The sequence below is a fragment of the Protopterus annectens genome, chromosome 2.part1, assembly GCF_019279795.1.
Source record: "Protopterus annectens isolate FY-2018-M chromosome 2.part1, PAN1.0, whole genome shotgun sequence".
Lineage (NCBI taxonomy): Eukaryota > Metazoa > Chordata > Ceratodontiformes > Protopteridae > Protopterus > Protopterus annectens.
In genome coordinates, this window is record NC_056729.1 from 1240538421 (window position 1) to 1240551624 (window position 13204).

At 41.8% G+C, this 13204-nt stretch overlaps 1 protein-coding gene across 1 annotated transcript in view; it reads left to right on the forward strand.

Moving 5' to 3' along the window:
• LOC122794961 (HSPB1-associated protein 1-like) overlaps window positions 1–13204 on the forward strand; it is a 477584-nt gene that overhangs the window by 132944 nt on the left and 331436 nt on the right. The window contains exon 5 of the mRNA XM_044063556.1: window positions 3303–3386. Coding sequence (XP_043919491.1) covers window positions 3303–3386 — 84 coding nt within the window. The remainder of the gene's footprint in view (window positions 1–3302; window positions 3387–13204) is intronic.

Here is a 13204-nt window from a genome sequence, read left to right on the forward strand (position 1 = left end):
CGGACGATTTAACACAGGGAAAGATTTCCTTTGGCCGTTTGCCAGTTTTTGCCATTTCCTATACTGTAGAGTGATCTTAGATTTGGTATATTTAGTTGGGGGGGGGGGGGCAAAGCCCCCACTTACTTTGGATGTAAAATTTGGTTTTGCTTTAGTGGCCAAAGGACGTGTTTCCCTGGGACGTTTGCTGTTTTCAGATTCAGTATTAAAAGATCGATGTTTAGGTGTTTGATCACCTAAGCATTTGATCTTCTAATATAGACCCAGACAAATTACCTCAACTTCGGTTTTAGGTTTAAGTGTTTTATCCTAAGCAATGCAGAAACTGAAAACTAGAAATAATATAGATGCTGCTAGTGTCTCAGGGCTTTTCCATGGTTTTCTTAGGCATAGTGAATGCTTACTGATATGTCAGTGTCCGGGAGCCGCACTGGATTTGTCTTCATTCTCCCATCTCATTAGTGCAGTTTGTTCCACATTTACTCTTTTCTAACCTTAGGTCTTCACCATAGTTGTAAATGTGTTGTCTGGGATGCTGGATTTGAAAGGATGCCTAAACAATTTAAGTTAATTTTGACAGCTGTTCACAACTTTGTCAGTACCTCTGACCTGGGCTTCACCTTAGCTGATGTTTTTGACAGTTTGCCATCACCTAAGAGCAGCCCTTCTTGCAGCCAGTGCTGATCCTGTTTGTGTACTATCTCTCTTCTTAGAGAGAACATGAGACCAGGGATTTGGCCTCATGGATAGTGAATTACAAACATTATGATAAGTATTCTTCTGGGTCTTTTGGGCTTGATGGCACGTGTGTGATGGTCATCGTCTGTCTCACTTCCATAGTTTTTCAGTAGTTGGCACACTGCCATTCGCTGCAGATTCATCATTTCATTTTTGGATCTATTTTGTCTTAGAGTTTTCATTCAGTCTGTGATAATGAGTGTGTCACTGGTCATTTGGGAAGTTCAGCTCTGGCAGTTCTTATTCAGAAGACATCGCACTTCTTTGAGAAGTGGTGGCACAGCAGTCTTCTTGAGTTGAGGACTGTGTTCTCTACAGGCTCTTGGGGGGGGGGGGTCCTTACAAAACTGCATCCCCTTCTTATGAGGTCTGATAGTCATGCAGGAGTATGGTGCCTGATCATGGAGAGATGCATGTACCCTTTCTGCTGTTAAGGGCTATAAGTGTGGCAGCAGACCACTGACTGATACAGTTTCCTGATGCTGGTCTATATCAAGGGAATAAGACATTACTTCACATACCAAGGTCACAGCATACGCTCTGCACTAGAGCTGTAGCTAGAGTACAAGAGCATGCAGACTGATTATAGTCACAGAACATCCCAAACATTTGTCACTTTGTAACCCAGGAGGCCTTCCATGATCTGTTTACAGCAGAAGGGCAGAGAACAGTGTGCATTCTCCTTGATTTGAAAGACAGCTCTTTTTATGCCTTTCCTCCAGTCCCTTAGTTCTCATCTGTTTATAAACTGTCAGTAACAAATGTTTAAGCTCATTTTACTAGCATAGTGGTGAACCTGGAGAGCCAGTTTTCATGTGTTTTCAGACTCTTTTGCTTCTACTCTTGTTTAATAATTACATTCTGGACACTGTGTACTCAAATGTGTGTCAGGGCAATGGTTAATCTTCCATATTCCCAGAAGAGAGATCAGCTTTGTTAGAAGGTGGCAGGAAGATCACCTGCTAGAAGCGCATACTTAGCACAGTAGAAGATGTCCTCTGTTTTTTGCATTGTGAATTGTAAAGAATCATATGACACTGAAGAAAAAACTGGGGATACCAAAATTACCTGCAGGCAGTATAAGCAGTCAAAGCTTCCCTTAACTAGGCCATAGGCCTAGTAGAACTAATCCTTCCATCTATCCATTCATCCATCCTTCAGTAATGGCAATTTAGAGCCAATTTTCACACCACTGGGTGGCTAGCCGTACCATGGTTGCATTTCCAGACCACATACATGGAAGGTCACATCTTATCAGAAAAACTAGCTAAACTAACTAACTAGCACAAACAAAAACAAACGTCTGTAATAGTTTTTTTTTTTTTTTGACAGAGGAGGTAATGTAAGGAATAATGGGTTTTTGGAACTGAGTGATGGTTAAACTTGAAGGAACCCAGAGAAGTTTAAAAACAAACTGTGGATAAGGTAAGAATCTCTATCTGTCATTAGGATCATAGGTTCATAGGAGGTTACTAGGCTATTAACCCGGAAGTCATTTCAAGCCTAGCTGTTTCATCCCAATGTAATACCACAGATACTCTAGTCAATACCCAGGATTGTATTTATTAATGACTGCCTATATGCCCAGGAGGGTTGTGGGTGCTATCCCTGGTAAGAATTTACAGTGCCACATCCAACTGTCCAGATTCCTTTTGAACAGTGTCATAGAGGAGCTCTTCTTCACATGAATTGGCAGCCTATTGCAAAGACGATGGCAGTTGGTAGGAGACAAATCTGTCCCTTCAGCATGTCTTATTCAAGTCACATGCCATATTTAGGTCCCTGGAATGAGTAGCTCTAGTCCCATTTGATTCACAGATGTGCAGCAAGTTCATTAGTTTTGGGTCGGAGATTGCTCTGTAAGCCAGGCATAAGTCTACCCTAAGAAGTCTATATGATACTGAATATAGTGACAGGGACTTTAGTCAGCCTGTGTAAGGCACATGCTGAATATCCTTGATGATCTTAGTTAGAAACCTCTGAGGTAGTAGCCATTTCTGCTTTTTTGGAATAAAAATTTAAATGTTTAGCTTTGCTGTTAAGATCACACACTTTGCACAGAAATCCACAGCATTTGTTGTGTTGGAATTGGGCTTAGGGAGTTTTTATTTATTTATTTTTCATACATAAGAGAAAAAGTCATAGGCTCACAGAAGCTTATGAAGTTAATGACAGCAGACTTTGTTTTTCTTTTTGAATACCGTTTAGGTTACCATAATATGTTATTAAACCTTTAAATGATGAATTATTCACAGTTTTTCTTGGAAAAAAATGTAGACTCCTGAGGGTCAGCTCATACAACCGATGGCCTACATATATGCATTCAGTCATGTTTATGGTTTTCTGTGCACATGCATGCAAGCATATGCATTATGAATCTAAGTGCATACCTAATATAAACATACAGATGTACATATGAAGTGCTTTTGTAAATTTCAACAACATATTTATTAATCTTTAAAATTAAATATATTCATGCAAGACTAACTTCTTATTTTTTCTGATTTTGTTTGAAGCATTTTAAAAGATTTTTCTGTTAACATGTTTTATCTCCTTTCTCATAGGTGCTTTTCATTCCCAGACATTGGTGGCACTATGTGGAGTCCCTTGACCCATTAACTGTCAGCATCAACTCTTGGATTGAGCTGGTAAGTTTTCACATAAATAATAGATTAGGATGTTGGATTCCTTTGTGTAGCATTTGCTCTTCAAAAATTAGATGGGAGTCTAAGTCATGCTTTTACTGTATTATTAAAAGATGGCGTTGGTTGCTTATTTATTAGGGATATCTATACGAATACATTTTTAGAATACTGCTGCTGTAGTGGTTTTGCAGTACTCTAACCACTCAGCTGTGAGCCTTGTGGTATAACAAACATGCATACATTTATTGCATGCTCATCACCTTGAGAATTCATAGTGCCATTGCTCTAAGAAATGTATACACTTTTGATGGTATCATACAAATTATAGTATTGTGAGTGTGTGATCCATATGTTTATTCCATGTTACTGATGATTTTCTGTTTCAATGAATGTGCAATGTTTTCTAGTTTCACTTAGCATTTGTGTTATGTAGAATATTCAGATAAACGTAGGAGTCATTACATTACTGATGCTCACATTTCAGCTATATCACTAGACACAAAGTTAACATATAAATTATTATCTAGTTATTCTACATGGTAGTAAGTTATGTTGCACACAAGATAGTTGACTCTAATTTAGATACTACTGTGTATTCCAGACGACAAGTCAAGGCAAGCCATGCTGGTTTATATTCATCATTTTTTTTCTTCAAGAATACTGCCAAACCTGTCCTTGTGAAGCTTATCCATTGTTTTGCCTAGCACAGAAGTCTGCCATTCTCTACGTCCTTTCTAGACCTCCAGCTTTGGAAGAAGAAATGAGTGTCCTTCATGTGCCAAGCATAGTGTGCCCTGACTAACTGGCTGAATATTTCGAAAAGAACTGCCATTTTACTCTCCCTTGCTTTCAAGTTCTTAAAAATCAACTTGCTTGGCCTGTAATGCTTATGATGTACCATACACTGTGTTCTGTGTAGATCATTTCAGCAAGGCCCCGCTAGTGTAACCCAACAAGTACAGTTCTGGGGGGTGTACTGTAGACAGGCATGCTAGATGCTACATAATGGAGGGTTCTGTTACAGAACTGCTTTTTGCTGTACATAGCTGAAGTCTGCATGCTTACTTATCTTTAGTGATTTACTGTCCCCTAGCATTTTTTTTTTTTTTTTGGCTTTTTAGAAAAGGGTACTGATTAAACCTTTTCCAGAAATCACTGGTACCAGTTTAGGGGCATTTTACTTCTGCCTGTCATGCTAAGATCATTGGCTAAGTGGTTGGATTTTATTTTCAAGAAAATTTTGATGTGTAATCTTCTGTCTGTCTGCATAGCTTCAGGCAGGTTAAACATACTACATCCACCCCGTGGTCGCTAATTGACTGTGTCTTCTTCTTTGTGGATCATGGAATTCTGACTGGTGGCATTTCTGTTTTCCAGGTCAAGGCCTTTGAACTTGGTAACCACTCCTTGCTACTTAGCATCTTGACAGGAGACTTGCCTCAGGATTTATAGACCTGCTTTAATCAATGTTTAACCAATGGTACTTCACTGTGAAAATCAGTAACTGTGTTCCGTGCTTCTCGCCTGGTCAGTATGAAGTCCCAGGGGAACTACTGATCTGATGTTGATAATCTTCATTCTTGACTGATGGGTTCAGTTGTGACCTCTTGGAACCAACTCATCCATTATATATAGCTTACACCATCCAAAAATTCTCGAGCTAAGCCTCTACCCACAATGCCTTTCTCCCCATTACCTCAAATCTCGTTTGCCGCATAAAAACATTGAATGCATTAGCCGATGCTCTCGGCTAAGTGCTTTAGATTTCTTCTTTTCTAAAAATATTTGGTTAAACATTTTTGCTAGATCATTTTGCAATGTTGTTGAGTGAGCGACTGTTTTTCCGACGATTTCTACACCCCCTTTTTACCTTTTTGGTAACTCTTATTACCATTGTTGGTATCCTCTTTTCCCTTTTTCTCCCTTTACATGTTTGGGTATTTTCTCTATACCATTGTTGGTATATCAAAAAAATAAATAAAAAAAATTCCCTTTTTCAATATGGCAGAGAAGCAAAAGAGGAGATCCAGATTAAAGCAGTGTCAAGACTGTGGCAGAAAGATGCCCAATTCTGATAGGCATCTTTCCTGCATGTACTGTTTGGGTGCCCCTCACTTGGACTTGACTTGTACTATTTGTCAGGGCTTTAGCGCCCATACTTTAGCCGAGAGGCGCAATAGGCTTATTGAAATGTCCTTTTACTGAATCCCTATTTAAGGCAGACATTTCAGCATCTCCTAAACCTGATGTAAAGAAAAGAAGCCACTCTGTGCCGACTTCTTCTACAGCACATGAAACAAAGTCGCAAATATGCAGGTTCAAACAGTTTCTTTGGAACCGAAAGTCAAAGTACCGAAATTGGCAATATCATCACCTCTGGCACCAAATACAAGTCCTCATCAGTGCCGTCAGTCATTGAACCGGCTCAGACTTAAACCTCTTTGGCACTGACCATAACTTCAGTGCCGACGACCTCTTCTGCACTGACAATAGTTTCTGTTTAACCTCCACTGTTCTCTCATTCAGTTCCACAGTCCCCTTCCATACAACAGCCTATGGTTCCGAAAGTCGATCTGCCAATTATTCCCAGGACTAGATATTCCCCTTCGGTGGACTCCTTTTTGGGTGAACAATCAAGCCCCTTTCTGGATAGGCCTGAGTCCCCTTCCGGAATGTCAATCTGTTCCTCTAGGAGTCTATCAGAATTGGACATAGTCAGATTAGTGGATCAGCTTTTGGCAGCTAGAGGCCTCCCTGCACTGTCACAAACCTCTCTCACACCCGGAGCTGAGGCTTATTCTCCAAGAATTCCACCAGTTTATCCTCCTTCAGCTTAGTTTCAGGACTTGGAGCCTACCCACTTTGATGCTCCCGGTGCCAGTTACCTCGGTGCCAATGGTGGATCTCACCTCGGTGCTGGAATCGTCTGTGTGGTCTTTGGCCCCTTCTGATCCATCACATGCCATGGTTTGGCTGTTGGTTCCGAGATCCTTGCACCAGTTCCAGTTGTTTTGACAGTGCCTCTCTTGGCTCCTACTCTGGGTGGCGGCTTGTCAGAGTGGGGTGTGACCCCAATTCTGAGGTTGCCTTTCTCGGTTCGGGGCTCCCATCCCTCTTCGGGTAGGCCTGCCTTCCGGATTATGGAGAGAGCTTTGCCCTCAGCAGAATCCCAGCTGGTTCTGTCCTCGTTGGAGTGCCATATTTTTGTTTCCTCTGAGTCACAGCTGTCACAATCCATTAAGTCAGAACAGCAGGCACAAGAGCTGCAAGACACCCCCATTCAGGGTCCCCCATCTTTAGAGTCCTCCTCAGAACCTCCCCCTAAGGAGCCATCCCATAAGAGAAAGTGCAAGAGGAAGCGCCTAGATTCTCCTGAAGAATATTTCACTGAAGACACAGATTACGATGAAGGGGAAGTGTCCCCATGGTCACCCCTGGAAGATGTCTGTTTTGGAGACATCCTGGAAATATTTACACAGAGAGATGGTTGGAAGCCCTCAAACCCATCCTCTGAGGAATCTGATGTTGCAAGCTTTTCGTGCCCACCCTTCTACTTCTTGGGTGACCCCGCTCACTGACGACCTAGTTAAGTTGATCATTTAGCGGCATGGAAGGCTCCTAACTCCATAGAGCCTATTTCCCAGAGACCGGATAAGATTATTTCAGCCCTGGTGGATCAGCCCCATTGGTCTAAGGGTCTAGCAGTTGATGCCATGGTGGTGGCGGCAGCCACCAAAAAAGAAGTCGCTGAGGAGAGTTCAACTATCCATCCTCCTAACCAAGAGTCTCGGACGATGGATAGATTTGGGAAGTGGGTTTCTGCTTCATCTATCTTCGCTATTTGGTCCTTGAACTTCTTGGCACCCTTTACTAGGCTCCAAAGGGATATAATAACTGAGTTTTCAGACATCCTTGCAGGAGCAGTATCTGACGAGGTTTGAGATAAAGTAGCCTCTCAGCTTGCCACCCTGGAGTCTATCTCAAATTTGCCCATGTGGCTTATTGCTCATACAGATGAAGGGACATCTAGAGCAGTGGGTACAGGCGTTGCTATTAGGCCTCATGCCTGGATGTGCTTGTGTGATTTCACACAGCCCTTTAAGTGTTCCTTTATCAACACTTCCATTGATGGTACTTTTTTGTGTAGCCCAAAAGTCATAGACACACTCACCAGGTGTGAAAAGGACGGAAGGACCCTTTCTGCTGTGGGCGTTGAATTTTCTGCTCCACAACGACCTTACTCCAGGAATCAGAGGAGTGGAAAATGTGGTTCAAGAAGACCCAAGGGCTTTTTCAGGAGACACATGACAAGTATTCCTCCCAGGGCAGAGTGGGGAATTCTTCTGGAAGACGCCCTTCCCATGGCAGAGGGAGTCCGCGTAACCAGGACTCCAGAGATCCCTTTCCTTGACAATCCTGTCAGCACTCCTGAATGGAGGCCTGATCCGTTACCCCTGAAGCATTTGAGGGAAGGTTCTTCCTGCACCATTCAGCCTGGCTTACAATAACATCAGACACTTGGCTGCAGAAAATAATTACCAAAGTTTACTATATTCCCTTTCATCTTTGCACAAAATCCCAAAAGCGAAACCCCAATGTTCCACCCAGTCAGAGGGATCTAGCAGCACTAGAGATTCAAAAGCTGCTTCAAAAAAAGTCATCCAAGTAGTCCTACCAGGCCAAGTAGGATCCGGGTTCTACTCAAGATTCTTTTTAGTGCCAGAAAAGGGGACTGGAAACCAATCTTGGATCTCAGCCTATTGAACAAATTTGTACAACAGACAAAATTCTAGTTGGTCACGATTCAGTTAATCCTTCCCTTTCTAGAGAAGGATGATTGGATGTGTTCTGTAGATCTTCAGGACGCGTATTACCACATAAAAATGGACAAACGCTCCAGAAGGTATCTCCTCTTCTGGCTAGGTCTTCTTTACCAATTTCGATCACTGCCCTTCAGTCTCACCACAGCCCCCAGGGTGCTCACCAAATGCATGGTAGTCATAGCAGCTCTTTTGAGACTATGGGGATTCCTCGTGTTTCCTTATGTAGGTGACTGACTCCTCACCGCTCCCTTCAGGCATCTGCTGCTTTACACCATGGACTTTGCTCTACATCTTGCCGAGATACTAAGCATTTCAGTCAACAAAGAAAAGTCACAATTGACTCCAGCGCAGGATCTGGAGTTCATCGGAGCAGGGTTAAATACAGTATCCTGTATAGCCTCCTTTCCTCTCCACAGACTGTTGAAACTCAGGTCACAACTTCAGGTAATCATTTCCCAAAACAAAGTTCCTGCTTGTCTGATACTACAAGCTCTGGGATCCATGGCAGCAACAATAATGTTAATTCCCCTAGCGATGTATCACATGAAGCTGCTTCAATGGCTGTTGGTGTTACATTGGTCACTTCTAATGTGCCCCATGTCCCATCCAGTCTTGATAATAAATCGCTGGGAAAAGGCTTTATCTTGGTGGATGAAGCTAGAAGAGATTATATGGGGTCATCCCTTTTCCCCCTTTCATACCAAGGCCGTAGTGACCATGGACACCTCCCAGATGGAGTGTGGGCATTTTCTGGGAAGGAGTGTTCAAGGCACTTGGTCCTCACAACAGGCCAATTTGCACATCAGCGTCTTAGAATTGAGGGCAGTGCTTTTAGCTTTGCAAGCATTCCAGGCTTTTCTTCCTTTGGGGACAATTGCAATCCAACCAGACAACATGTCCGTAGTCTGGTATATCGACAAACAAGGGGGGACTAAGTCCTACCCTCTGTGTCAGGAAGCCCTAAGGATTTGGCATTCGCTTCCAACCGCTTTCTCTTACCAATGCATTTCCCGGGGAACTCCAGTGTGATTGAGAATAAACTGAGCAGATGCATCTTTCTGTCTCATGAGTGGTCTGTCATTTTCAATGTAGCAACGATGGGGTCAGCTTTGCTATGACCTGTTCACTTCTCCTATAAACCACAAATGCAGCAACTACTTTGCCCTTATCCAGCCTTGCAGGGAGTCGTCGAGAGATGCACTTCTTCTCGATTGGCCCCAGGACTCCTGTATTCCTTTCCCCTAATTCCACTGATCCCCCAGTTTCTGAGGAAAGCCTAACAGTTGAGAAGCAAAGTGATTCTCATTGCACCATACTGGACCTGTCAAGTCTGGTTCCCCTTTCTTTGGATTCATCTGGTTCACCGCCTGTGGACTCTGGGCCTGTTTCACCCCCAGGATCTGATGCATCCCAACCTTAAAAATCTCAAGCTGACTGCTTGGTTTCTCCAATTCCAGTAATTGCCAGGCAGAATAACTTGTCCTCTCCAGTGCAACAGAGACTTCTTGCCTCCCATATACCATCCACCAGGAAGCTTTATCTTGGCAAATGGAAAAAAAATTTAATTTGGGCGTGTACAAATTGCATAGTCCCTTTCTTGGCATCAGTTGCAAAGTCCTGAAATATTTAGCTACCTTATTTGAAATGGGGGCTTCTACATCTGCAATTAAGGTTCATTTGGCTGCCATTTCATATTTTCATAATGGTTTTGATGACCATTCCTTGATGTCTCATTGTCTATGCAGAATTTTTCTTAAAGGAGCTCTGCATTTAAAACCCTCTTTCAAAGACCATGTAGTGCCATGGAATTTGACCTTAGTCTTACAGTGTCTAGTTTGACAGTCCTTTGAACCAGCAGCTACTTGCAACCTCAAGTTATTATCTTGGAAGACCCTCTTCCTAGTAGCTATCACGTCTGCTAGGAGAATTTGAGTTACAGGCTTTATGTGTGAATCATCCATACATCATTTTTCACAAAGAAAGAGCATCACTCAGAACCAATCCCATCTTCCTTCCCAAAGTGGTATCAGAGTCTAATATCAACTAGTCCATAGACTTACCAGTTTTCTTCCCAAAATTTACAAAGGAGAGTACTGTTTATACTTGTTAGATGCCCACAGACAATTACGTTTGTACCTGGACAGAGCAAAGTCTTCTAGAAAATCAGACCAACTATTTCTATCATTTTCAGGACCCAGATTGTGCAAGCCTGTATCAAAGGTGACATTGTCAAAATGGCTAAGAGACTGCATTAGCTTATATACAACCAAAATGAACTTGAGTTATCAGCTGTAGTTAGAGCTCATTCTACAAGATCTGTTTCCATTTCTGCAGTCTTCCATTCCAGAGCTTCTATGGAAGACACATGTGCAGCTGCAACTTGGGCTACTCCACATACCTTTATCACTCATTACAAGTTAGACATTGTCTCCAGGGGAAGGGCACCTTTGGCTCTATGGTGCTCAGGAATATCCTTCTTTAGAGCCTTCCAAGATCTAAAGTAGATAGGGTCTCTGTACCATCAGTCAAGAATGAATAAAGATTGACAACATCAGATTAAGTAGTTATGTTCTTACCATAATGTTCCATCTGTGCTATTGATCTTCATTCATTCTTGACATCCCACCCTCCTGCCCACTCCAACAGACTCCTGAAGGTTCGGACCTAGTCCTGGGATGTTGTAGGGTCATACCTTAGACAGGGCTTCTGTATTTTCTAAACTACTAGGCAAACTCAATCTGAGATAATGGGGGAAAGGCATTGTGGGTAGAGCCTTAGCTCGAGAGTTTTTGGCTGATGCGAGGTATGTATAACGGCTGAGTCGGTTCCGAGAAGTCGGAATCGAACCCATCAGTCAAGAATGAATGAAGATCGACAACACAGATGGAACATTATGGTAAGAACATAGCTTCTTTTTAAACTATTACTGTTTTCCATATTTGTTAATAAACCTAACATTGATTTCCTATTTCTAAACATTCTTATAAATATTTAATCTTGTTTTTTCATTTTATATATATATATATATATATATATATATATATATATATATATACACACACACACACACACACACACACAGTTGTATATATATATATATATATATATATATATATATATATATATATATATATATATATATATATGTGTGTGTGTGTGTGTATATATATATATATATATATATATATATATATATATATATATATATATATATATTATATATATATACACACATGCACGAGTGTCTCATGAAACAGCAGACACTTATATGAGTGAAAGTGTAAACAGCTATCAGTTTATAGTGAAAGTTCATATGAGCAACTGTTCCAAAAAACGAGTAATTGTTACTTTGTTTTTTTTTTTGCAGGGGGCACCCCCTCTGCTAATTATATATACTAACTCTGAGATTGCTCAACAGCGGGGTAAGAGCAAATTCCCTTAATGTGCTGTACCATAATCCCATTCAAAAGATTGCCAGCAGAAACTCCATTAGGAAGAATGTTCATTCACATAAGCATTTGCTTTTTTACAGCGTGGAAAAACATTTGCTCTCCTTGTTGTAACTTATATATATGGATCTAGGACGTTTGATTGAAAGATCAAACGTCCGAATCCATAACCACTGAACACACTTGAACGAAAGCGCTTTCGTTAAAGCGTGTTAATAAAAAAAAACACTGCATTAACTTTCTCCCCCCTGCACCCCCCACGCTCTCCCTAATTTAATATTCTCCTTCCGAGACCGCACTACAGTGGGGAAAAAGGAATTTTCCCTTATCTGCACCGTAGTATGGCCTCAGCAACAGGCATGCTTACGCAAAAGTGCTTCTTCAGTGAAAAGTACTTTCGCGTAAGTTTGCTCGCCCTTAATGGATTTGGGCGTTTGATCTTTCGATCAAACGTCCTAGATCCATATATATATATGTAAATATATATATATATATATATATATATATATATATATATATATATAGGTTCATAGGTGTGTACTAGGCTAACGGCCCTCGTGCCTGTACAAGCCTAGCCATAGGATTTCCCTGGCATCATGCCACCCAACCTTAGTTCCCACCGTCTCTGTCAAGTAGAGCCACTGAAGTTATCCCCGGGGTGAATTTTCTATTTCCCATCCACTCATCAAGATTTCTCTTGGAGGGTCAGCGAGGTGCTCTGCTTGACATGTATGGGAAGTCTGTTCCATAGCATGGGCAGTCTCTGGGTTATGAACCTGTCCCTCCATCTTGTTCTGTTGATTGTGGTAATGAGGTTGAGGTCTCTGGAGCATGTGGTGCGGAGGGATTGGGATTTCTTTAGATGTAGCATTTCTAACAGAGCTGGGTTAGACATGGCTTTGTAAGTCAAGCAGAGATCGCCTCTAAGTAGGCGATATGAGACAGAGAATAGTTGGAGTTTTTTGAGTCTGTCCATATAGGACAAGTGTTTAAGGCCTAGGATCCTCTTTGTGAGGTACTTTTGAGGCCTCTCCAGTTGTTGCAGTGTCTACTGAGATAGCCAAATGGGGCATTGTACTCTATGTTTGGCCTAATGAGGGAAGAGTAGAGGGAGACAATGATCTCTCTTTTCCTGGATGCAAAACCCTTAGTAATGAGATGTGCCACATAGAAGGACTTTCTGACCACAGTAGCAATGTGATGATCGAAAGAGAGGTTGTTGTCAACCTTTGTTCCCAGATCTCTTATAACGCCCTGTACGTTCAGTGGACTACCATCAGTGTAGTAATTCATGGGAACTGGGTTTTTCCCAAAGGGGATAATGACACATTTTTGGCATTGAGCTTATGGCTATGGTTCTGATACCAGTCGTTGGTCTCAGTGAGGCCACTCTGTAGGATGTCAATATCACTTGGGGAGTTAATAATAGCTCCCAACTAGCAATCGTCTGTGAACTTTGTCAGCCAGAGTCCCTTCGTATTGGCCTGGACTTCATAGAAGTAGATACCAAACAGAAGAGGACCCAGGACTAAACCCTGTGGGATTCCAC